At 37.9% G+C, this 27912-nt stretch overlaps 1 protein-coding gene and 1 long non-coding RNA gene across 2 annotated transcripts in view; one reads left to right on the forward strand and one right to left on the reverse strand.

The window, feature by feature from the left end:
• Positions 1 to 9121: 9121 nt before the first annotated feature.
• On the reverse strand, positions 9122 to 20592 carry LOC114090514 (uncharacterized). The gene is made up of 2 exons (XR_003582365.2): positions 20240 to 20592; positions 9122 to 11420 (listed from the first exon to the last, which is right to left on the reverse strand). It is a non-coding gene; the product is annotated as an uncharacterized lncRNA (long non-coding RNA).
• A 28-nt stretch (positions 20593 to 20620) lies between these two features.
• Klhl7 (kelch like family member 7) overlaps positions 20621 to 27912 on the forward strand; it is a 56801-nt gene continuing 49509 nt past the window's right edge. Inside the window, exon 1 of the mRNA XM_027932744.3 lies at positions 20621 to 20976. Within this exon, the coding sequence (XP_027788545.1) occupies positions 20857 to 20976 (120 nt within the window). The 5' untranslated portion in view covers positions 20621 to 20856. The remainder of the gene's footprint in view (positions 20977 to 27912) is intronic.

A 27912-nucleotide genomic window follows, 5' to 3' on the forward strand; every position in this document is an offset into this window, starting at 1 on the left:
ATGTTTGCATTCTCTTAAAATCTGCCTTGAGAAAAGTCTGGAGAGATCACTACTGGGCCCAAAGTAGGAACATGTGAAACATACCCAAACCCAGCTCACAGCCTGCAGGGCAACCTCCCCAGCCCAACTGCAGACCCATGAATATGAAAGTGGTGATTTGGAAATTACTTTTCATATACCCATAATGCAGCAAAAACATGACTTGTATATTAAGAAATTAACATTTCTTTAAATTGTAAACAATCATCCTAAACATTTATATACTATTCATATAACCAATAAACCAAATCACAGATATAATGCTTTAAAATTTCCCAAACATTGGTTATAAACTTACTTAAATGATTACAACAATATATCAAGTTCTCATAAATATATTAAACAACAGACTATAGAACAAAGCACATACCCAATATTATATTGATTACTAGCACTGAAGGATTAGGGCAATTAAATAATTGCTTCTCAACTGGATCTGGAATCTGATCACACAGTTCAAAATTATTTAACTCAAACCACTGGTTATTAAATTGAAATCCTTTTATAAGTGAAACTCATCTTTGCTTTTAATTACCTTTCCTATAGATATAAATTTTTTGATCCATAGTTTCTTGCTACAAAATGATTCATTCTTTCATGTTTTCTACACTAAGTACCTAACCAATGGTCTTAACACTGATATAATGGAGTAGCCTAAAGGCATAATTGGAAACTTCCATCTCATTAATATCTCATTATAATTAGTAGAATACCTAGATTAGAGCTTTACAAAGTTTAAGGGTGCATGCAAATCATCTGAGAATCTTAATAAACTACAGATTCTGGTTTAACAGAGCTGGAGCAGGGCCTGAGATTCTGCATGGCTAACAAACTTACCGTGATGCTAATGATACTGGTAGTTAACCATACATTGAATAGCAAAGATATAAGAACTATTTCTTCATGGATGATGAGGGATTGAGTCTGTGTAGTTAATTCTCTACTTTTGGACATCCGACTCCTTTTTTTTTTTTTTTTCTTGGAACACATTATCTTTCTGCATGGTTATTATGTGTGGTGATCAGTTTTTCTCTTCCTGGGACAATATCTATTTCTTCTGTTCCTTGTGTTTATTTTTTCTTGCATACGCACAATAAAATGAAGATGTTTCTATACAAGGATGTTTTTTCATAGAAATGCAAGTTGCTGGGGAATGCAATTTGTTATTAACCTGTTGATCAATCTCTTTTCCATCTATTTGTAAATTCATTTCAGGATTCCCGACTGCCTCTATGTATGTGTGTGTATATGTGTACATATTTCTCTGAGGTCTTCTTTGACCAAGTGATAACATAATGTTCGTTCCCTCATTAATTCATGAATTAAATAAAGTCTCTCACATGAACTGATTTTATATCAACATGAGAGTCATGTGAATACAACACCTACTGTCAAAAATTGTCCTTTAGCCAGACTTATAGTTAGTTGGAAAAACCCTACTACTGTCTTATTTAGTAATTACTTTCATTAATAAGTAAAAATTGAACAAAGCATTCATCTTCACCATTCTCTTGTCTTAAATCCCACCTATTTTGACATTTTAACTTTTTTCTTTTAAGTATTATTAGGAACTTAATGTAAATCATTATTTGATCCTTAACTTTAAAAAGCTGCCTCCCCTTTAATTTGGCTTCTTTGGAAAATTAAATACACCATAATACATTTTTATGAATACTTATTTTCTAGTGATAGAATGATAGTGATGTATTTAAAAAAACTCTTGAAGGCTGGGGATATAGCTCAATTGGTAGAGTGCTTGCCTCACATGTACAAGGCCCTGGGTTCAATTCCCAGCACCACAAAAAAACAAAACTCTTTTCCTATCTCAAGTCCTCGAAACTGCAATCATCTAAGGAGTCCAGGCCCCTTTGGGTGGAGAAAAGCCTCCCAGACTCCAGACTAGGTGTTCTGGAACTTTAACTTTTTTGGGTGTTGTGAACACCCAGTTCAAGGCCATGGTGAACGCTGGTGCCACCACTGCTGCTGGGCCATTTGAGAAGTGGCAGAGCTGGAAAACACGTCTTTTTCAAATCTTGAGTTCATACTGATTTTCCCAAATATGTTAAGTTGCTGTGCCCTACTTTTCATACAGTCTGGGTTTCACCAACCTCTAAGAGTTTTTACTACTTATTCCCTAAAGAAAATATGTTTGACCTATTTTTAAAAAACAAAACAAAACAAACCACACACATAGATTTCCAGATGCAAAGAGGAAGGGCTTGGGGGCAGGACTATAAAATAAAATTTATATTGAATTCTAATTTATTTCTTCATTTTAATCCTGTGTATATATTTTCACACTACTGGAGAATATAGAAATCTACTTTCTCCAGTAGTATAAAATTAAAGGAGTTGGGGAAATCACTTTAGAGACAAAATGGGAACAATATATGAACCATCATCAAAAAAACAAAAACAAATATTCTGTCTCAAACAATCTCAATCTTCATTCCTCTTGGCTTCAAACTGGTTTTCACGTTTGCTAAGAGAAGTAAAATATTCATTTTAACCTTCCAGCTGGCAGTGACCGAGAGCTCCAGGGTCTCCAAGGACACTGGAACTATGTGTACAATCCTCTGGAGTTTTCTCTAAAGCAGAAAATGCAATTTTTTCTACTGTGTTTCCGTTCTCTTTGCCTATGAAAATCAGATATCACTCACTTGATTCTAAAGAGTTTTCTTTCTCCCCTTAATTGTAGTTTTTGTCAGACAAGACTGTACCCTGCCTCACCTGGAGGGTTCAAACAATGACTAATGCCAGATTTTTGGATCTACAAGCTGTTCCAGTCAGTGTTAAAAGCAGCCACATACGAGCAGAGGGCTCAGGCATCCTCCCAGGCCCCTTTGTCAGATAGACAGCCAGAGGGCAGAGCCGGGTGGTCCTATCTGATGGATGGTGTCTTAGCATAGAGCTCACATGACCTGGGATTCTCTCAAGAAATCTAGATTGTTTTTCTAACCAAAACAATTAAACATTTAAAATTCTCTCTCTCTCTCTCTCCTCTCTCTCTCTCTCCCTCTCTCTTCCCCCCAACCCCCCTCCTCTCTCCTCTCTCCTCTTTTTCTCTCTCTAACTGTGAGCTCAAATAGTTAAAGGCTGCTGTGCTACAATAAGATTTTTCCTGAGACTCTATCAAAGATTACAGGATATACTCAAATACTTTTAGATACTTCGTGAAAATACTAAGCATCTAACTGAGAATATTATATTTCAGTCTTGAAAACAGTTCCCCATTACTAGTCTAAAGCCAGTAGCAGTTAATGCCAACTGAGCATTAACTTAACATTAACAATGAAGTGTTCCATTCATTTCTGGACACTGAGAAGTTAATATGGCCTCAGAAAAGGAGATTATCCTTTTTAAATAAAAAGTGAGCCAAATTTCGGAACACATTTACATTACTATTTCTTTTGAAGCATTTATTAAGGACAAAATTTGGGAAACTTATCCTCCCAAATACAGGGAAATGAAGAAATTGAGAAGAGATTGTGAAAAATCAAAGACATGAGGATGAAGATACCATAATACCCAGTTGCCCTACTTTCTGAAAAGATACTGGGTTTTAATAGGCAATTCACAAGCTTCATTTATCCAACTCCATCACATTCCAGCACTAGGTAAGCTTCGTCAGTGAGAAGAATTTATAATCTAGCTAAATTCGTATGCTGACTTCATTTACTGTATGCCTACAGTGAGCCAGGTCCCATGTTAGGACCAGAGACTCAATAGTAAAGAGTTGCCCTGACCCTGCTGCCAAGATTCTTCTCAGGCCTGATTTTAAAACAGATCTCTGGCTCTTGTACTTAAGAGAAGCAGCATTAGTTATAAAGGCATCTGAAAAGAGAATTGTCATTTCGCTTAAATAGAACTTGTTATGAAATTAGCTGATAAACAAAAGACATTTCGCAGCAGCCAAAATGGATTTCACACATTTCAAACACTAAAATTCATGAGTAGAGACCTTACATATGACTCTGAGAGACCACGTATTCCAATTTTGTACACAAGTCTAGCAATTGTGGTGCAGGAGAATACTGGCTCCTTTACAAAGAGAAATTTTGAGAACTTCCAATGCTCAAGGGAGTCAAGCTGTGCAGTCCTGATTTGCCCTCCTTGTCTTCTACTGGGCATTATTACATGGTTTCCAAAGTATATTTAACTAACAACCCACAATTGATAAAATAGCAAACGGTGCTAGAGCATTGTAAAGTTAAAGGTTACCCTGAAGGATTTGCTCAGGAAGTATGTTGCATAACCTTTAGAGAAATCGCCTTCAAACATGCTATGGTTTTACTGCCCTGTAGAACATTAGCCAGTTTTGTATCCAAACTAGCAATGTTTCCTTAGGCTAACTGTGTGTGTGTGTGTGTGTGTGTGTGTTTGTGTGTGTGTGAAGCACTTAAGGAAATCAATCATTTTACCTAATTGTCTGATTTCCAGTTTCCACACTAATGGTTTAAATAATGCTTTGACACAGTCTAACAAATAATTTTGTTCAGAAATTTTGCTCTTAAAGCTCTGTCTGATCCATAGATCTGAGATGACACCTGCCCTCAGTCTTTAAATGCTCACAAGTGCACAGGGGCTAGGCTCCTCCGTGCTCCTAGCGTGTCTGCAGCAGGAGGGAGCCATCCTAACATCCACCTAAGAATATTGCTTTCTTGATCATTTTGGTGCCTGTGTGGTCAGAATCAAAAGGGAGAGACTTTACTACTTTTAGTTATAAAAAAATAATACCTTTATTTATTTATTTTTATGTGGTGCTGAGAATCAAATCCAGTAACTCACCATGCTAGGCAAGTGTTCACCACTGAGTTACTACAACCCCTGCTCCAAAAAGGAAGAGACTTTTGTTCATAGAAACTTGCCAGGCCTCTCCTTCTTAGCCTCCCCTTGGTTGATTGCCACTGGGAAGGATTGACACAGCAAATAAATGGGCCCAGACCTTTGGGATACATAAGTATAACCATCTTACTATGATAAAATGCCAAACAATTACTATGCTAAAATACCAAAGCTCTGTGCCAAGAGAAGTGAGCCCTGGGGCCCTTTCTGAAAGAACTTTACGATATTTGTAACTTCCTAATTTTTGCTATATCTGTTATTCCTTATTTATTCTCCTAAAATAAGTAGTAAAACTCAACATAAGAAGAGCCTATGTCTGAGGAGAGGGGGTTATGAGATTTTGTGTGTATGTGTGTGCTGGGGATTAAACCCAGGGCTTTACACTTGCTAAGCAAGCACTCTACCACTAAGCTGCACCCCCAGACCCTTTTTTATTTCTTATATTTCCTATCCCCTATATAAAACCAATATTAGCAATTGTTTTATAATTTTTCTATGTATTTTTAATATGTTCCTGCCAACTTTTCATGTCAAAATGATTTCTTTTTTAATCCTTTCCTCATAATTTTGAAAGATTCTCCCAAAAGATTTTGAATATTGGAATAGCCATGGACTACTTAGGAATTGTGCTCAACCTATCTGGGGAGGTAGGAACTATTGTTTTTTGTTTTTTCTATTGTTGGAAATGCTTGTTGAGTAAAAGTGGGTGGAAACATGGAATGGAAGAGGTTAGACAGTAAATCTAGAGATGCTCAAAGGAATTGCCTAGAAAGTCTGGTCCACAAGTCCACAGTGAGAAGGGAATGGAGAAGCAGAATTTCTACCAACTTTACAGGATCACTCTGATGTGTGTGTTTGCAGGGTAGAGGGATAATAATGGGGAAGGATGACGATAAACATAAGCAAACATAAGCACAGGAGAACACAATCATCCTAAAAAGGTGGAGGTGGGTAGTAGAGGTGAAACAGACAATATTTAAGGGAGCTGGATAAGGATGGTAAAGCTCAGTGGAAATGAATTTGGAAAAAGGACTCGCTTCCTTCAGCCAACTTGACCTATGAAGTAAATAGATTAATAAACTAGTTCACTGCAAAAGATATGCATCCGTCATCTAGTCTGCTGGGCACTGTACTCAGTGTTAGAATTACAGATCTCACAGCTAACAAGACTGCCCCCCGGGAAGAGACCGATATGTGAACAGACAAGTAAAACACTATTTAATTTACTCAAGTAGTGTTTTAAATGTTCAGATAGAGACAGAGGAATGACATATGACTTGGGGTTTTTGTTGTTATTTGTTTGCTTGTTTTTGCATGAGGGCAGAATCAAGGAAGACTTGTTCTAAGTCTTACTAAACCGTGCTGATCCACTCCAGGCTGCATGAAACATCTGAGACCCGACAAGAACAAAGCAGATAACAAGATCCAGAAGTTGTAATAGCACCATGGGTGAGGGGGTCTAGAGATGATATTTCAATTGTCTGGAGCACTGAGGGCAAAAGACAGAGACCCAGGCAGTGATGAGAAAAGAAGGCAAGAGAAGAAAGTGGATTCTTCTTATTTATGCTGCAAGTAGATTTACTGTTGGCTATATTAGGATGGCTGATGTTAAGGCTAACTGTAAGATGGATTACAGCTCCCTTATTCATTCTTTGAAAAGCAAACCTAGAAGCTTACAGTCTTGTTCTTTAAGCATGTGAGAGAAAAAGCTGATAGAAAGGAGCCTCATTCCCAGTCCCAGAAGATCCCAGGGCATGGAGTGGCAGAGGTTGACACAAAGTAGGTTAAGACTCTGACTTCCCAAAGGATTGGGTTGATAATAAGTCCCTTAGAGTCAACATCTCCTTGAGGCAGAGGAGAGGAGGTGGAAAAGGAGGGAAATGGAGGAAGAAGATGGGTTGGTGGGATATATAAATTAATAGTAAGGTAAATGGACCCTATTTGCAGGACTTCTCTGGAAAATGCCAATCACCCAAGCTGCCTTACTTCAACTGATGAATTAACACTCTGAAAGTTTTCTCTTGTGTGGGCAGAGGCTGATGGTCCCCACCCACCCTTGCTTACTGAGCCCTTCAATGTCGTGGATCCTCAAGTAAGAGATCATTTGCCAGGGAGGCTTATGAGAAACTGCTTCACATCCTGAACTGAACATCAGGAAAATGAGAGACATTGACCTAGGGATATGGCTAAAGATACATACTGTTATTCCTTCTCCTCTTGCAGGGACGGGTAGCAAATTTCTTTATTTGAAAGAATGGTATAAATTAGAGAATTTAAATGGATGTTTGGTATGACTGCAAGGAAAGGTGAAGGTATCTTTAGCCTGCATATGCACTGCCTTTGTGACCAGGGAAGTCACTCCATGGCTATGTCTTTTTTAAAATTTATTTATTTTAATTGGGTATATATGACAGAAGAATGCATTTTGATTCATTGTACACAATTGCAGCACAATTTTAGATTTCTATGGTTGTACATGACATATCATCACACCATATGTGCAGTCATATATGTACCTAGGGTAATGATGTCCATCTCATTCTACCATCTTTCCTCCCCCTATACATGTATCTTGATATCCCTACCCTCCCTCCCCTTTGCCCAATCAAAGTTCCTTCATTTTTCCCATGCCTCCCCTCTCCCCATTATGGATCATCATCTTCTTATCAGAGAGAACATTTGGCTTTTGATTTTAGGGGATTGGCTTACTTCACTTAGCATGATATTCTCCAGCTCTATCCATTTACCTGCAAATACCATAATTTTATTCTCTTTTAATGCTCAGTAATATTCCATTGTGTATTTATACCACAGTTTCTTTATCCATTCATCTACTGAAGGGCATCTAGTTTGCTTCCGTAGTTTAGCTATTGTGAATTGAGCTGCTATGAACATTGATGTGGCTGCATTACTATAGTATGCTGGTTTTAAGTCCTTTTGATATAGACCAAGGGGTGGGATAGTTGGGTCAAATAGTGGTTCCATTTCAAGTTTTCTAAGGAATCTCCATACTGCTTTCCAGATTGGTTGCACCAATTTGCAGTCCCACCAGCAATGTATGAGTGTGCCTTTTCCCCCACATCCTCACCAACATTTATTGTTGTCTGTATTCTTGATAACTGCCATTCTGATTGGTATGAGATGAAATCTTAGTTTTGATTTTCATTTCTCTAATTACTAGAGAGAGAGATGTTGAATACTTTTTTATATATTTGTTGATTGAATGTGTATTTTCTTCTGAGAAGTGTCTGTTCAGCTCCTTAGCCCAATTATTGATTGGGTTGTTTATGGTTTTTTGTTTGTTTTGTTTTTGATGTTAAGTTTTTTGAGTTCTTTATATATCCTGGAGATTAGTGCTGTATCAGATGTATGTGTGGAAAAAACTTGTTCCCAAAATGTAAGCTCTCTGTTCACCTCATTGACTGTTTCTTTTACTGAGAAGAAGCTTCTCAATCCCATTTATTAACTCTTGATTTTATGTCTTGCACTTTAGGAGCCTTGTTAAAGAAGTCGGGGCCTAATCTGACATGATGAAGATTTGTACCTACTTTTTCCTCTATTATGTGTAGGGTCTCTGAACTAATTCCTAGGTCCTTGATCCATTTTGAGTTGAGTTTTGTGCATGGTTAGAGATAGAGGTTTATTTTCATTTTGCTGCATATGGATTTCCAGTTCTCCCGGCACCATATGGCTATGTCTTGTCATCACTGTCTCCCAGGACGTGCTTGTCCTAGAGATATTCTGCTATGCCAAATTGGGGGCTCCTGTCTTGTGCAAATTGGTTACTGGTCACCTAATTCTTTGATGGATTTTTTTTTTTTTTTGCAGGGATTAAACCCAGGGGTGCTTAACCATTAGCCACATCTCCAGCCCTTTTCTCTATTTTATTTAGACAGGGTCTCACTGAGTTGCTTAGAGCTTCACTAAGTTCACAATCCTCCTGCCTCAGCCTCCTGAGCTAATGGGATTACAGGCATTCACCACTGTACCCCACTTCTTTGATGGATTTTACCAGTTCATTGAAGTAATGGAGTCTCAATGAAGTCACAGAAGTGAGGGGTCCCTTTTGTCAGTGGTCAGTTTGGTCAGTTGCAGTAATGACCCTGCTCTCCCAGAGGTCATGGTCTGGTTTCTTGATATCCTGAAGGAAGATTTGGCCTCACTGTTTAATTCTGCCCTTCATCTATTTCTCAGCACATCTTTTTTGTGTGTGAAATTGGAGAAGAAAGTATTTGGCAAAATTTGTCAAAGCTACTTCATTGCAAACAAAACAAAACAAAACAAAATCCAACTTCATTGCAGTTAAAGTAGTAGCTCATGGACGGTAGATGTAGGAAGGCAGAGCTCCAGGTTATCTGGCAGCTGATGGCCTCCAATTTCCCATGGGAGTTCTGGAGTTGTTGTCATCATGGCAGTGTCTGAGGAGAGGTGCTGGCTGGACTGACGGTGGGAACCTTGGGTGTATGAGCACACTGAGAGGAGTGGCAAGAAGCTGGTTCTGAGTCACCCACCCAGAAGAAAGGGGATTTGAGTGCCAGGTTCTGTCCAAGCACTACTGAAGCAGGAAACCACAGCAACCCTCAGCGAAGAACATCTGGCCCAGGAAGCTATTCTTTCTTACTCTTATTATACAATCTCTGACACGAAAACTGCTATTCATGCTTGAAAACCCAGATCTTTCCACATAGACTTTCTCCATAGTCACAGGCAAATTAAATGGCCTCCTCTTCCAGGTTCCTGGATCACTTTGGACATACTCATACTAAACCCTTATCATATTTTTATTTCTATGACATTTTCTCCACATTTTTTTCAACCCATTCCAAATATCTTGCTTATTACCCAGTACATAGCACATATATAATCACTGTTGCCTAAATGACCTGAATCAGCATTGGACTAGGCAGGCAAGAGTAGCAAACAAGTAGGCAAGAGTTGAACTATGCTGTGGAACAGACCTCTCACCCAGGCATATGCAAGAAAGGAAGTCACAACTATGCAGACAAGCCAATGCTGGCCGGACAAACAGGCAGGGACGGCTGGGGTAGGGGCCAGGGAAACTACAACACAGAGTGGACACGGAGGGACCCAGGCTCACTCAGTGGATGGATACCTGACACTACTGGAGAAATACTTACTTCTCTATTCAATGTTAGTGTAACAGGATTGTGGGCTTGTGGTGTCAGATTGCCTGCCATGTTCTATCTCTGCATCCTAAGGCAAATTGTTAATGTCTTAAAAACCTCCATTTCCTCATCTGTAAAGTGAGGGTGGTAGAATACCCTGTAGCATATTTTATCGTTCCCATTAAGTGAGATAATGAAGGTGGATTGTTTGCGGTGCACAGCACATAGTGAGTATTCAGTATCCGATATCTATTTTATGACTCTGGCCACAATTTTTAGTCTGCATGGGGAGGCAGTCTATGTCCTTTGGGGGAACATACTGTCCTATTAACTCAACTGGACTTCTGCCATCAACTTTGGAAAGTACTAAGGGCAAAGACTGCTTCTACATTCAAAATTCCCTTTGGTACTTAGTTGTTTGGTAAAATCAACATTTAAGTTCCTACTATGTTAACTAGTTTATGGCAGTAGACATTAATTATTTTTATTAAGTGAATTACTAATAAGTGACTTCAAGCAGGTAAGTTAATAGAAGGAAGTGAAACTGTTTACTAACGTAAAGAGAAAAGATTCAATTTGCAACCTACTATAGTGTCTTGTCTAGCTTAGTATTTTGCATAAATATTTAGATACTTGAATCAAGATGGTTGTGAGATTCTCCTTATCTATTTTAAGTACAGGAGATCCAGAGTCAACACTTAAGTTCATTTAGCAAATCTGTGGCAGAATCCTTTCTTTGGATGATTTATTGGCATGTGTGTTCTTTAACTAAAATAGAATTTCAATTATAAGCTGTGGTTACAGTGAATTAGTGTCTGACCCACAGGCAAACAGCCAATTAAGTAATTATAAGAAATGTATCATGCTCATTGGGTTTCAATTACTTGAGGATATTTGAGATATTGCATTTCATTTTTGACTCTTTTTCATTAAGGCACTTATAAATGTAACTCATACCTTTTAAAATGAGAATGTGACTAATTATAATACTTTTTCTCAACTTTAGAATCAGATGAAAACGAAATGTTTGGCACTTTAATTGGGAAAAAGAAAAAGAACTACCATATCCCTGGGGGGGCCTACTTGGATTGACATATTGGCTTATGGTCTGAAGTCCACCGACCTTTCCCTTTGCAATTATGTTTGAAAGAGTGTTATTTCCTTATATTATATTTTCAAAGTCAGAATTCCCTTTTATATTTATACCAAAAGTGTGTGATTGTGAAGGACATTTTCTGATCTTTTTGCCTTTATGTGAATTTCTAGAAATATAATACTGAGAAATGCAAGGAAACCTAATAATGCAGGAAACCTAAATTTTGAGATATGCAAGGATAAATAAGTTCAGAGTCAGGTCCAGTTCTTCTGAATTCCTCTTCCTTCATGTTTAAGGCTTTGTTTGATCAGGGTCTAGGTAAGAGATAAGAATAAATAGATATGTAAGAAACATAGGAAATAAGTTCCCATTCCTCCAGGATAGATCTTTTTACAGTTAGCAATGTGATGATAACCATAATAACACACTACATTTTTGATTGCCTACTATATGCTAAACACCATTAGTTATTCCATTAGGTAATAGTTTCCCACACGAGTACAGTAAGACATGCATTATTATCTCTATTTTCTACTGGGAACCTCAGGTTCAGAGACGTTAAGCAACACACCTTGCATTACACAGATACTAAGAAATGGAGAAGGGATGGAATCAGACCAGCTTGATTCTATCATGCCACTTGGCCTCCTGTTATATCAAAAAACCTTCTCATGATTTTTGCCTGGAATCAGAGATGGACTCAAGTTTCGTGAAGCTTAAGTTTATATAATTTGGGAGAGATATCATCTTTAAGAAAGCAAACAAAAATATATTATTTGGTAAGTTTTATGAAAATACATGACATTGTGAACACCTTATAAGGACCCTCCCCTGTCACTTAGATAGAAATGGAGCAAGTGATACTTAAGCTTCATTAATGTCATGGAAAATCCACCACTCCTGGGGATTCAACCCTTCAATTTTCCTTTACCTGGTTAAGAAAGTAGGAGAAGGTGCTCTTTTGATGCAATTATATTTCAATGGCACCAGACACCTCCTTCTATACCCCAAAATAATCGTTATTGTAGAAAACTTCAAGGCTACTTGGAATGAGGGCATGTTGGTTAGAGATTCCAACACATAGAAGTACTCCTGGGAGAAATTAAGTGAGAACTTGTCTCTTTCCATCTCAAGTTCAAATGAATCAAAATTGTTTGATAGACTTGGGTGGCATGCCAAATTAGGAACAAGAAAGAGCAACAAGATCATTGTGAGATCATTTACCATAAAGATGGGAAAAGACAGGCTAAAAGATCAACTAGAAAATGTGATCCATTAGTGAACCTGCCTTTGACACAGTCATCCTGAAGATAGGATCAGGGCCTAGACAATATCTATTTGAATCACGAAAGTTTGAATGTGATGAGGCTGGGCTGTTTTGGATACAGACCCCATTTGACTACAAAATGCACATATTTTCTCTGCACAATGAGGAATGATCATACCCTGGAGCTGGGATCTGCAATATCCCTGGTGGAAACCTGTAGAGCAGATGGCCCATCTTGAGCCATAACTTTTTTGCTTGCCCTATTTGACAGCAACCCTGAGGTTCAGATTCAGCAGTAGCAACAGTGGCAACAGCACTGATAGTCACTGAGCAACTGGAGCACAGCCTGGTTAGGGCAGTCTTGAGACTACTCAGGTTTCAGAACACAGTGCACCAGGAGTCACTGTCAATGCTACATCAGCAGCACATTCTGGGTTCCAGCAACAGGGCTCTATGGAATCCTAAAGCCTCAAGGGGGCACATTGAGTTTTGAGTTTGCTAAAGAAAAACAAAAAAACAGCTCAAAGGACAGATATGTGGACATGAAACATGAATCAGCATCTTTGGGATTTCTTGGACATACTTAGACAGGGGAACTCTAAAAAAGACTGGACTTCCCATAATCACACATGCCACATTATATTGGATAGTAACAGGAAATGTGTTTAGTTAGGGTCATATGAGGACATGTTTTTCCAAGTCACTCTTTGCTTCCCTGGATCCTTTTTTTACTTGAACTCTAATTTGGTAATCCACTTTAGCTCATTCCCCCTCTCTCCCTTGGAGAACTTATCCTGAATCTTCAGTGATTTCTTAGATATTTTTACATGTACATGATCTCAAATTCAATATATCTAAAACCTAACTCAATAAAAAATGCTTACAAATCAATAAGAAAAATTCCAAAAGAGAAATGAACAAACAGGCAACTTGCAAAAGAAAAAATTATAAATGATAAACATATAAAAAGATGTTTAATCTCATTAAGAATTTTTAAGTAATGCTGAAAATAATTTGCCTGTCATACTGTTAAAGATTTAAAAAAGCAAGGGTTCCACTGTCATAATTTACATTTAAAGCTCTTTTAAAAAAGGTAAATACAATGTTTCCAAACTTGTTATCAACTCTCATCCACTAAATCTTCATGTACTTTTTAAAAATATTAAGAGGTTTAAATAATGAAGTGTTATGTTTCATATATCCAAATTCTCCATGAACTCATAGTTTGTTTTTAATCTAATTGAAGTATAATGGACATATTTGAAACATACAATCTGCTTGATTTTGCACCCATGTAACCATTACCACAATCACGATAATGAAATATCCATCATCCAAAATGTTTTCTTATGCCCCTTTTGAATTTTTCCCCCACTTCCCCCTCCTTGTCCCCAACCCATGTTCCAAGAAATCACTGATTTGCTTTCTGTCACTATAAATTAGCTCACAATGTCTAGAAATTTACATAAATAGAATGATATAATATGTAATATTTTTTCTATATTCTTCTTGCCATAATGATTTTGATCTTCACTTTTTTACAATATCAATAACTAATTCCTTTTATTGCTGCATAGTACAAGTTGAGTATCCCTTTTCTGACATGTTTGGGACCAGAAGTATTTTGGATTTGGATTTTTTAAAAATTTTGGAATATTTTCATTATACATAATAAGATATCTGAGGCATGAGATCTGAGTCTAAACATGAAATTCTTTTTATGTTTTATATACATCTTATACATATAGAATGAAAGTAATTTTATAAAATATTTTAAATACTGTAGTGCATGAAACAAAGTTTTATGAACTTGTAGTATCATATCAATGCTCAAAAAGTTTTGGATTTTGGAGCAATTTGGATTTTAAATTTTCAGATTAAGGAAGCTCAACCAGTGATTTACTGTATGTATATATCACCTTTTTAATCACTTTTTAATCACTATTGATGGACATTGGGTTGTTTTCAGTTTTAGGCCATTACAAATAAATCTGTTTTATTATTTTTGTACAAGTCTTTGATAGGACATATACTTTCATTTCTTTTGGGTAAATACCTAGAAGCGGAATGGCCGATTCATATAGTGCATAGATATTCAACTTTAAGAAACTGCTAAACTGTTTTCCAAAATGGTTGTACATTTTACTAGCAGTATATGAAAGCTTCAGTTTTCCCATATCCTCACCACCATCTAATAAGGTTTTCTTTTTAGGTGTGAAGTGGTATCACAGTGATTTTAATTTGTAATTCCCTGATAACCAATGATGTTAAGGATATTTTCATAGTCTTATTTAATATATATGTATATTTTTTGGAGAAGCGTCTGCTTAGAACTCCCCCCCCCCCAACAAAAAAAAAAATTGGTTGGCTTGTTTTCCTCCTATTGAATTTTGGGAGATGGTTTCTATTGACTGATTTTTTTTTTCTGTTTTGGTATCACACTTTTCTATTTCTTTGTGTGTAATAATTCATTTGTCGAAGACTAACGTGTAGCCACTTTAATATGTCAACTCTAGGAATCAAATTAATTCCTCTCCACAAAGTTTTTGTAGCTATTTGTTTTTATTGTTATTGCTGTTGTCTAGTTCATTTCCTAGACTATTCTGTGTAGTCTAGATTCTTTGCCATGTATCTCTGCTCAGTCAACCTGCTGATCATCAGCTAATGTTTTCACATAGATTTCCTTAAATGTTTTTTAATATATCTTTATTTTATTTATTTATTTATTTTTATGTGGTGCTGAGGATCAAATCTAGTGCCTCTCACATGCTAAGTAAGTGCCCTACCACTGAGTCATAGCCTCAGCCCCAGATTTCCTTAAATGTTTTAAGCCAATAATTCTCCCACTCTGCCTCTATGTTTGTGTTGAGTTGTGCCTTCAATACTCCAACTGTCATTTATAACTCTGCCTTACCCGTCACTTGCTGCTTTTACAGAGCCTCAAAAGTCAACCACAAGTGAGAGTTCAAGTCTTTGTCAGTTTTTTCTTAGGCATGCAAATAGCTTGAGCATGAACATGGCCTTCCGGATTCCCAGGAATTCTTCATTTTCAAGCACAGTATTTCATTATGCAATATAATGATTAATTTTAGGTTTCAAGTTTACTGGGTTAAGGGACACCTAGAGAGCTGGTAAAACATTTCTGAATAAATTTGTGAGGGTTTTTCCCAGAAGAAGTAAGTATTTAAATCAGTATACTGAATAGAAAAGATTCACCCTTCATGAAGGAGTGTGGGCATCATACAAAATTGGTTGAGGGCCCAAACAGAACAAAATGGTGGAGGAAGGGTAAAGTCACTCTTTGCTCTGGAGCTGGGAAACTCATGTCTCCTACCTTCAGTATCAGAACTCCAGATTCTCAGGCCTTTAGACTCCGGGACTTATCAGGCCTTCAGACTTGGATTGAGAATTACACTGGTCTCTCTGGTTCTGAGACCTTTGGACTAAATTATACCACCAGCTTTCCTGATTGTCCAGATTTTAGTTGTTTTTGTTTTGATACTGAGAATTGAGCCCAGAGGTGCTTTACTACTGAGTCACATCCCCAGTCCTTTTTGTTTTTTATTTTGAGACAGAGTCTCACTAAGTTGCCTAGGGCCTCATTAAATTGCTGAGGCTGGCTTTGAACCTGTGATCCTCATCCTCCCAAATCATTGAGATTACAGGCGTGCACCATTGCACCCAGAAAAGCTTTTAGATAACATATCATGGGACATCTCAATCTCCATAATTGTGTGAATTCTCATAATAAATCCCCTCTTCTCTCTCTCTCTCTCTCTCTCTCTCTCTCTCTCTCTCTCTCTCTCTCTCTCTCTCTCCTTTCTCTCTGTCTATCCATCCAATTGATTCTGTTTTTCTAGAGAACCTTAATCCATATACCCAGTTTTTCCCTTTAAATATTTAGGGTGGACTTTTGCTAAACCCAACTGGTAAAGCTGCCTCAAGCACATGCCACTTATTGTTTTTGTCAGAACAATTTTTGCTGGTAAGGTTATTTTCACAAAGGAAGCTCTGAGTCAGGTCAAATAGAGACAATCCCATTCTTGGTATTGTCTTTATTTGACAATTCAGCAAGCTGTTGGACAGGTCAAATACTAAAGATTCTTTGGAAATGGGACTTTGGTGGGAGTGAGGGATATCCAACTTATGTGGCCTCCTCCAGTGCTAGTAGTTTTCACAGTTACCATTGTTGTAAAGGTATTGGCTTTCAAGACCCACAAATCCAGGGACCAGGAAACGGATTAGGAAAAGTTAAAATACCACAAATTTCATTGCTTTTACTGAGATTCAGCCATATTTCTGGAATAAATACCCTTGAATTGTTATAAGCCTTTGATTAATTCCGAGCTTTTGGAAGTGGAGGGATTTGATTTTGACAACTTTCACATACTATTGCTGCTTTTACAGAGAAATGGATTTGCAGAAGTCCTTACTCTGTAATTCTGAAAGTTGAGGTCACACTTAAGAATTCATATGCTATCTTATAAAATGTAGGCATAACAACTATATTTCTTTGATTTTTGACAAGATTTTAAGGATATACCAAATCTTCTGCTTATCATCTTACATATATGATTGAAAGAATTCTCCACAGACCATCTTATTGCTTGGTCAACCAAACTTGTTTCAAACTTTCACTACTTCTTACATACCTCCAATCTAGGCACTGTACAACATATTGTAATAAGATTGCTGGCTGCATCTTACAAGACAGGGTTGGTGTAGTGTATAGGAACTAATTCCTGGATGTCATTCCTACATTAGAAAGACTGCAAATAGCTTACTATATGAAAGTAATTGTGATCTACAAAAATACATCCCATTAAACACCCACAAAATGTATTCCCAATTTGATTTATCCTTAGTTTCCCAAAACACCCGTGGCTATTTCAACAATACCTGATAAAATCAAACTCAGGACCTTGCTCATGCTAGGTGAATGCTCCACAACTATACCACATTCTCAGACCCCCAATATTTTACTTATTAGTTTAACAAAACATGTGAAGTCATGAACACATGTGGTCCCCAGTCTTGAAAATTACCTGCTTAAGTTAGAGACCCTGAATTTTAAACTTAGTTAACTTCATGGTAAACTTCATCTCACACATATCACCTGTTCTTCTGATTTCTTTCTAGGTTTCTGCTTCATTATTTTTTTTTCCTCTTCAAATATATTTTGGGACTTCTTTCAAAAAGGATATGTTTTACATATTTCCCAAAGCTGTTACAAAAGTTCTCTATCATTCACACAAATCCAATGAAACAGAACTTTCATGCAACAAGCCTGGAAAAGCAGGTTTATTTCTCACAGACAAGTCAGAACAAATAACTCCAGGCTGAGGTTGTAGCTCAGTGATACAGCATTTGCCTAGCATGTGTAAGGCCTTCAATTTGTTTCCCAGCACTGAGAAAAAAAACTTTTTTTCAATCAAAATAAAATAAACAGAAGCCTAGGAACCACAGCAATCCAGTATTCCAAAGCTCAGGAAAGCTACCCAGAGCAAATGGGAAATCTCATCTCAGCATGCCCCATACTCCACTGTAGTTTAGAAACCCTGAGAACATATCTCTCTGGGCTTTATACTCTAGGCATCACTGAATCACTGAAACCAAGCACTGTAGTACATCCTGTTCTGGGAGGAACAAGGATACAAGCTGGATTGTTCTGGGCATTTCCTCTCTATCTCAGAATGTTGTATTCTATACTTATTCTGAGAACTATAAGCAAGAGAGGGGAGATCTGGGTTTCCAAGGTCATTCAGGGACCTGTTCTACCGCAAGTATATTCTCAGGGAACCAATTCAGGAAGGGTAGAGGGGGAGCAAGATTTGATTCATTAGTATGCTGAGGAACATATTTTGGGAAATTCTGTATTAAATAATAATAGCCAGTATTATTAACTCAGTATCTTAATACTGAGCACCTTGTGCTGGCACCAGTCTATGAATTTTTGTAATACTTTTGCCAGTTTTATGTAGTAAGGTTTATTCTTACAGATGAGGAGATTGAGACATAAGAGAAGTTAAACAATCTTCTCAAAATTGCATGACTAGAAAGTTGAGGTGTTTGAGAGGCCAGGTGTGGTGGTGCATGCCTGTAATTGCAGTGGCTCCAGAGGTGGAGTCAGGAGGATGGAGAGTTCCAAAGCCAGCCTCAGCAATTTAGGAAGGTGCTAAGAAACTCCCTGAGGCCCTGTCTCTAATAAAATACAAAATAGGGCTGGGGATGTGGCTCAGTAGTTGAGTGCCCCTGAGTTCAATCCCCTGCATCCCCAACCAAAAAAAAAGGAAAGAAAAAAAAGTAGGGGTGTTTGATTTTGCATCAAGGCAAAATCATGCATAACTTCTGTGCCATTTAATCTCCAAGGTTTATTTTGAGTTCTGAGTTCTATGGCCCTTATGAGCTTTGATATTTCATATTCTTCAATATGTGAATGTTCCAACATCAAGTACTAAGGGTGCTATTCCTTGTTTCTTTTAACATTGTTATAGAATAACATTCTAATATTACCTACATTTCTGCTTTTCACGCAGCCTTAGTGTTTCCAAGGCCTTAGAATTAGGATCAGACAGGTTTCTACTTCCTTTCAATTAAAAAAAAATATTCTTTTATTCTTCAGTATCCTGGATCATTTAATAAATGATTTTTTTCTCATTTCTAATTTCATTAAGAATAAATGGGTCCTATTGCTAGGACCCATTGTAAATCTTCAAATTATCAATAGTTAAAACAGAAGCATATCTGAGAACCTCTAGATTAAAAAAAATAATAAAAGTTTACAGAGACACAAGTGTCCTTTTGTAAAATTTGAGGTTTATAAGCCTCTTGCTTGCTTTCACTCTGTTGCTTGTCCTCATAAAAAGTAAATTGCTTCAATAGTGTAAGTTATTTCATATAAAAAAATGTTTCCACATAGTCCTAAATATATCTAAGTAGAAAATTTAGAGAATATGTAGAAAATGTCCAGAATGAAAAATAGCATACAGTTGCAATAATCCCGTACATTACTAAACACGAAAAAGAGTAAATAGTTACAAAAAGCACGTCTGTGAGTGCTAGGATTGAGTTCTGAGATCCCGAAGACACTTGGGGATGATTAAAACCTGATCGGTTTTAAACAGTAAGCCAGCCTAGTAAGCAGGAGTCCCCCAAGGAGACATCAATGGGACGGTGTATTCTTGCTTTATGAATTTCAAGCAAACAAATTTTGTGCTCCGTATAATAAGTCTTTAACTAGCAGTGCATGCCACCTATTAATCATTTAATATTTAGTGAGCGCCCACAATATGCCACGCTCTGATACTGCAGGGAAGAAAGGCCAACCCTGTTCCCACGGAGTTTACACCCGGGGGAGACATTTTGAAAAACCAGCCTCTATCTCATAGCAAAGCCTGTCCAAGGAAGGGACATGGCCTTTGTCCTTGGAAAAACCCACAGAGCACTCCTAGGCACATTCCCACCCTGCTAAGTTGTTTATCTACAAATAACAGGAGAGATCTGCTGCGCCAGGTGTCCCTGACTCAGGCTAGGTGGGGACCCATAGCAGCCCCCTAGCAGCCACCAATCAGCATGAGACAGGGAAATACCTGGGATGCCAGATGACCCTCCCAGTAGTTTATGGTGTTGGAAAACCATGTAGTTCAGCACATACACCCCTCTTGGCTTAAACCAATCAGTTCAAACGAATACCCCTTTTGTACTGATCAATCACCCCTACACAACTTGTTCCCGCCAGTGAATGTGCTAATCATGTTTTAGAGTTGTTACTTGACTTTCCCGCGGTGTGTGATGATTTGCTAAAAGTGGCTATGATGTATGTGAAGTCCCTGCCCTCTCCAAAGAATGTATAAAAATGCTGCAAACCTTGGGTTTGGGGCCTCTCAGCGTCACCAGTTGCTGTGTGTGTGCGAGGAGGACCAAGCTAGCTCGCAATAAACACCTCTTTGCTGCTTACATCCATCTTGGGTCTCTGGTGGCCTTTAGGGGTCCTGAATTCAGCATAACAATTTTAGTCTTCCAATGATCCAAAATAGATAATCCCGTAATCTAAACCGAGAAATCTGCCTTTGGCCGATGTAAAGGCATGCGAGAGGCAACAACCAGTCAGCGGCAGACGCCAACAAATCCACCAGGGGCACCTGCAAGAGAGCGGCGCACAGCTGTGACGCACACAGGCCACGCCCCACTCCCTCCGTTGCGCCTCGCCGCCTTGGGCGCAGTACGCAGGCTCCTCAGCCGGATTCGCGCAGCCAGGCTCCCAACGTCTCCCTCCTCAGAGTTCTGGAGCCCGCCGTAGGCCTTGTCCTCCCTCTGTGGTCCAACCAACGCCGCAGTCCAGCCGCTCCAAAGCTGTGTGCTACGCGCTGCGGCTGCAGTCGTGACCGCAGTGTTTGGTCAGCAGAATCCCCAGAGGGCCGGGAGAGTGCGACCCGTCAACCCGCCCGGCAAGCCCCGGGCGTCAAGTGGCCGGCCGAGGGAGGATGGCAGCCTCCGGGGTGGAGAAGGGCAGTAAGAAGAAGACCGAGAAGAAACTTGCCGCTCGAGAGGAAGCTAAACTGTTGGCGGGTTTCATGGGCGTCATGAATAATATGCGGAAACAGGTACCGCCTCTGTGGGAGGGCCGGACGGCGTGGGGTGTGGGGGGGTGTTCGGGGCCCTGGTGCTGAAGACCCTCTTCTTGTGTCCTCATCCGCCCTTCCTTTTTCCGCATGCTCTGAATCTGCAGTTAGTGGAGGGTCTCGTTAAATAGTTCTCGAGCAGAAGTGCCTCCTTGTCCGCCAAGATGTGACTTCCAGGTCAGACTCCTGGGGGACTCGGGCAGGCTTTCGGCGTCGGGTATTAATTGTGTAACAGCTGTGCCCTAGTTATCTCTTTGTGAGGCGAGGAGCCTTCTTTTGGCTAGCCGTTTTAAGGTGTCGTGAGATCTGGTGTAAAGAAGCCCTTTGGCACGGCCCATTCTGAAGCCCCCAAAGGGAGAAGTGTTGCTGGCTTGAAATAAGCCTCTCTTGAATAAAGATCCCCCCCACCTCCTGTGTTACCCAGGTGGAGCTAGTGAAGACAGATCCTCCTGAACGTGTTAATTTAGAGCAGAAACAGTCATCGATAAATACCATGCCATCTTCTAAGGACACTGTACGCCCCTGTTATTAAGAGGAGCTCTTTGTTCTGTCTTTGATGTGTGGTGCATTCATGAAAGTCTGCAGCACGTCGGCGAAAGGTGGGTTATGAAAAGAAGGGATTTTAACGCTGGAAAGAGAAGATAGAAAGGTTTATTTTTCATTTAAAAAATTTCCATATCGTTCTAATTTATCAATGAGCTTTAAAAGGTCGCTTGGATACTTTTCGATTCTTAGGCTTTACTTAGTAGAAAATATACATGTAAGGAGACATGGAATGTTTCGGATTTGTTGACTGGTACTGTTTTTCAAGAGGGCAAAGCAGGATGTAAATATAACTACAAACCCTACTGCTTTTCTGGTAGTTCTCTTGGTAGTATGGACAATAGTAGAGGAAATTCAGAATTTTTATGAGGATATTAACACCTGGTTTCATTCAGCAAACACTATCCACAAGGATCTTGTCTTTGTTTACCAGTTCCTAGCTATTGCTCTGGTGCACTGTGCCATCTACGGGAATGTCTTTAAATCTTAACTGATCTTTGTACTGAACCATCTGTGAATAGCTGAATTCATTCTTTTGTGTAATTTTCATATATCTCTTATCATGTGACCATTTTTATTTTTAATATCACTAATTTCAAATTGCTTGTACATTTCACTGGTGTCTGCCTATAATTGTAATTGAACTCAATTCATAAGGGCTGTGAAATTTGTTGAGGACTCAATATGGTACCCTCCCACACCCTCAGACATAAGTGCTTTCATCTGTTGACTAGCATTGTGAAGCATTGCCTCACTCCTTAAGTAGATGGGGTGCAGCATCAGATGTTTACTTGAGGAGAGGAATTGTCTGAGACTGTATGTTTAGTTCTTTGGATTTAAAAGTTGATTCAAGTACATTTCTTAGACCTAGCTTTAGACTGTAGTAACATCTGTTTATTTACTGGTAAAATAGAAACAGTTACTAACTTACACTTACTGAAAAATCAAGTTTTTGTTACTGAGTAGGAAGAGAGAAACAGATACTTAGTGAGCAACCAGGGATCTCGTCTATAGTAGTTAAGGACTCTTGACCTGGGTGAGTCTTCTTTTGTCATTGGTTTCAAATGTAATTCAGTCAATTTTCTAAGAGTACTTTTTATCAACTCCATGGGATCCTGCATCTTTTGTAAGATGTGCAGTTTTACTTTGTAGTTGATTTACAGTGTTTATATTGTTCTATTTGACATTATAACACAAGAAAGACTTCACCAAGAATGACTGATAAGGAGTTGATGAGAATTGGCAGAAACAGAAGCTGGTTTGAACTAGAGAAGAAATATTTGAGGTCCAATTTTATAAGTATTCTTAATTCTGTAGTAAATATTTTTGTTATGACTTTGTTTTTTTGCTTTCCCTTTTAACATATTGCATAGAGGATGAGGATGATAAATACCTGGATGACAAGAACCCTCTGTGTATACTCAGAATCATTCTTCAAGAATTTGAGACTACTCTGAAATTAACATATTTCAATTAAAATTCCTGCCCCACATTAATATTTTTTGTGATCTTAAAAGATGCATTAGGCATTTTGCTAGATTCCAGTATTACAATGATAACCAAAACCTGAGAGTCCTGATTTATATCATTTCATCTCTCTGTAGCTGTATTAGTCTAACACTATAACAAAATAATTGAGACTGAGAAATTTATAAAGAAAATAAGTTTATTTAGTTCAAAATTTTGGAAATCCAAGAGATTGGCCAGCATCTGTTCAGCTTCTTATGAAGGCCATATGCTGCACCATGAAAACCAGAAGGGAATCAAGTGTATGGAAGAGAAGCATGTGTGTAAGAGAACAATCAAGACTGAGAGAAGGTATTAAGCTTGCTTTATAACAATCACTGTCACAATAACTGAGCCACTCTTGTGAGAACAGTAATCCTTTCATAAGAGTGGAGCCACCATGACCTAATTAGCTCTTAAAGGGCCTATTTTACTAGCTAGTATACATGCATTTCAGTGTGAGTTTTTAGTGGGGAAAAACCACATCCAAACCATAGCAGTAGCCTAGTGGCCAATTCTGTACATAGAGATAAAAGAGAGTTCTGTAACTTTAACTTCTCATGGAGCCTTTTTCTATATCCTTTTTGTCATTTCTAGCCTTTTGATTTTAAGTAAACTTTCCATGGGGCTGGGGGTGTGGTTCAGCAGTAGAGCACTTGCCTAGCAGGTACAAGGCCATGGGTTCAATCCCCAGCACCACATAAAAATAAATAAATAAAATAAAAATATTGTGTCCAACTACAACTAAAAAATAAATATTAAAAAAGTGTAGGATACCCATAAGAGGGCACAAATCATAAACATGAAGCTGAATGAATTAATACAAAGTGAACACACTTCCACCAAAAGGACTAAAACATGTCTAAACATAGAGGGACCCCCATTATATCCCTTTCAGGAAACCTTCCCACCCCCAGAATGGTAAGCATTATTCTATCATCATAGATTTGTTTTTTGATTTCTTTTAAATATACTTTTTTAGTTGTAGTTGGACTCAATACCTTTATTTTATTTATTTTTATGTGGTGCTAAGGATCTAACCCAGCACCTTGCACGTTGTGGCCGAGCACTCTACCACTAAGTCAAAACCCCAACCCTTCAGATTTGTTTTACTAACTTAACTAACTTACTTTCTAACTTACTTTCCATCACCAAATCTATGAACCTATTTTAATACTTTCTCATTTTGCTGCAATGGAGAAACTGCATCTTTTTTTCTCTCAGGCCAATGCTTCTTTCTAGACTTTGGCTTCCTTGATGCTAACCTTCCCAGAAAAGTTACGCATCTTTAATTGTTGGGCATCTTTAATTTCTTTCTCTGCTGGACCCATGTTATCAGTATTAAGCATATTTTAGCTTCTCCAGTTTTTGAGCTAACCAACAAGTCTTTCCAGGCATTCTAATCTTAACATTTCCCTCTAAATAATAACTCTTGTCCCCCTGTTAAACTCAAAAGTTGGGTAGGTTCACTATCTTTCTTTACTCATCATTTATTTATGGCTCTATTTCAGTTGGGTTCTCAAATCATTCATTCAGATCACTGTGCATTAGTCATTTTGCTAGATTCCAGTGTTACAATGATAACCAAAACTTAAAGGAGTCCTAATCCTTATGCAGTTTATAGTCTAGTAGGAGAGTGATGCATTTGTCAGGAAATCACAAATACATACAAAATTATAATAGTGGTGGATTATTAAGAAGAAAACATGGTACCATGAGGGCATATGGAGATGGATGATTTGACTCTCAGGAAGTTTTTCTAAAGAAGTTATAACTGGAAGCTGACATAAGAATAGGTGTTAGCTGGGCAGAGGGAGGAACCTCTCAGGTAAAGGGAACAACATGTGCAGAGGCTGGAGACCTTCCTGGAAAGTATAATACATCAATTAAAGACCTGTATGACTGAAGCCCAGAACATAAGGGGGAAGATTATGCAAGATGAAGCTGACAAAAAAGCTTGGGACTTGCCCATGTATCACTTCAAAAGTCATATTAGTGGGTTCTTCCATATTCTGAAAGGGGTGTGTGTGTGTAGGGATGGGTGGGTTATATCAGTTTCTTTGAAAAAGATGGCTCTCTGCTCTGTGGTGAATGAAATATAGAGCTCTCAGAATGGTTGCCAGCATATCAAACATGAGTTGTAGTATTTCAGTGAGACATGATAATCCTTTGCACTGAGGTGGTGATGACAGCAACAGAAATATCAATGGAAAAATATATACTTAAAATATTTATCATCACTTGGTGATCACTATCATATGTGGTTTTGACAATTAAATTAGATAACCAATTTAAGATAAATTGGAACAGAACCTGAAAATGATAAATATTAATATTAGTTTGTTGCTGTTGTGTTGCTGGTGGTTGATTGGATGAGGGAGATTCAAAACAAGGTGTCACAACCTTTAGGATTCTGGACTACATAACTAGATGGATAATGACACTATTCAGTGAGAAGGTACTAGAAAAGGCAAGATTCTTATTGATAGAAAGGATTGTAATTTGTGTTTTAGACGTATGTTCAATTTGGGATGTCATTCAGTCAGCAGGTCTGAAGGGTGGTGGGTTAAAAGTGTAAATTTGTGAATTATCTGCATGTAGAAAACAAATTCTTCATTGAAACCATGGAGAGTCAAGTGTCTAGGATAAAGGCTAATGAATGAGCCTGTAAAAGAGATGGAAAAATAATGGACAGAAGAGTAGGAGAAAAAGACGAGTTTTGAAAATCAGAAAAGATTGTTTAAAAGGGAAGATTGCAAATTTTGAAGCTAATGAGAGATCAGTAAAAGCAGAACTAAAAATATATATTCACAGAGCAACACAGAGGGGTTTGTTGACTATTGAGAGTTATATTGTTGGAGAGACAGATGGGAATCAGATTGATGTGAGCTGACATGAGGAAGAAATTAAGAAATTGAAGCAGCTTTTGAGAAATTTTCCCTGAAGGGAGCAAGGGGCTCAAATGAAGTTGCTTGTTTTATTTATTTAAATGGGAGGGATATAAATCTGTTTAAAAACTAGTAGAAAGAATTCATTTAAGATGAAGAGGTTGAATGTATAAGGAATAGAATGAGTAGTTGATAATTCCTGAGATGAGATCAAAGTAAATGCGATTAATCTTGGGGAGTGGGGTAGCAATTCCTTTAATTAAGAAATGGGCAGGAGGACAGGATTGGTAGTTAGGTGTGTTTAGAATTAGAAGAATGTAGGAATTTCTATCCAGAGACTTCTCTTTTCTCTGAATCATAGGAGATGAGATGATCTGCAAAATTGGAGGAAGAAGAAGGTAAAGCTAGAAGTTGAGGAAAGCAGTGTTTGTAAATGGTATGGTAGATGACAATGTTTTTGAAGGTTCTTTTGAGATTATTATGACTTTATAATGAATACTACCCTTACGTGGTCTTCAAAGCCCTGTCTTGTCTGATCCCACCTTATTTCACCAATCATATCTGATATCACTTTTCTCTTGGTCTAGATATGTCAACACCTTCTGTTCCTTTCTTTCATACGCTTATCATCTCTCTAAAAATATAGTTGGCACTTTTTTGTTTAAAAAGTGTCTTTGCTACTAAATCTAAGCAAGGACTGACTGTGACTGTGTCTTGTTCAGTGTCAGAGTCCCAACATCTACCACATAGGTGCTCAAGTATTTAATAAATGAAAGTTGGTGTATGGGTATATCTAGAGGTTGAGATCACAGTAAGAAGAAAAGTAGTCAGAATGAAATGCTGGGAAATAGCATATTAAAAAGATAGGAAGTAAAATGCATTAGAAATGAAAGATTGGAATAGTATATTTGAGACCAAGACATAAATTACAAAAAAGAGGAGATAGGAATATGAAATGTTATAGGGAGGCCAAAAAAGAAAGTATTGGCTGGATTTGAAATTGATAAACTTAGAAAATGAGTTTTAATGGAATCCTGGGGACTGGAGGCACAAATTTTAGAGAATTTGTAAGTATATAGAGAGGGTAAGTATATAGACAAGAGCTGTCTCCTGTGATGCCCAGACTTTCCAGAATGGGACTAATGTTCTTCCTTTAAACTCCAGTAGTATTTAGTGCATGCTAACATTTTGACACTACGTGTTGGTTGAATGAATGAGTACAAAAGCTTATCTTGAGAAGAGATACAATTGTATTAAAATTTCCTTCTAAGGAGAAGAGAGATAATCAAGATGGAAAGTATAAGAACCAGGGTAGCCCCTGGCCTTTCTCTAGGCCACTGCATTCATTGCAACTCATGACTGCCTACAGTATCCTGCTCTTTCACGGTTTCAGATCCTGGAGAAAGAGGACCCGATAATTATAGTTTTCATTGAATCTGTGAATCAGTTATTTATGGTAAGGAGAGCAGAGCCATGTAAAGGAACCATCTTAGGTAATGAGGCCACTACTTCAGAAGGAGGAAATAAGTAAGTCAGTAAGCTACTCCACTTAGTGTCCACTATAATGAATTTCATCAGAGAAATAGCTGGTATATTATATATTTTAGTATGTAATGATACAGAATATAATTTACTTATATTCTGTTGAACCCTTGTCAAAAATTCAGTTGGTATAATTAAGAAAGACACTCTTAAGGATATGCCATCTATACTAATTCTCATGAATTCTATATAAGGTTAGCTAACTAGTAAATGGCATAGTAGAATTAAATTAGTTCTTCAGACCTTTTATTAAAAAAATTCAATTGAATTTGATTAAATGTTATACTGGAAACTTTTATTCAGAAAAATTAAAAGCATTTTTGTGTGTGTCCTTTATAAGACTCATTTTAGCCAGGCACAGTGGCGCACGCCTATAATCCCAGCAGCGGGGGAGGCTGAGGCAGGAGGGTCATGAGCTCAAAACCAGACTCAGCAAAAG

The sequence above is a fragment of the Marmota flaviventris genome, chromosome 1 (assembly GCF_047511675.1).
Source record: "Marmota flaviventris isolate mMarFla1 chromosome 1, mMarFla1.hap1, whole genome shotgun sequence".
NCBI classification, from domain to species: domain Eukaryota; kingdom Metazoa; phylum Chordata; class Mammalia; order Rodentia; family Sciuridae; genus Marmota; species Marmota flaviventris.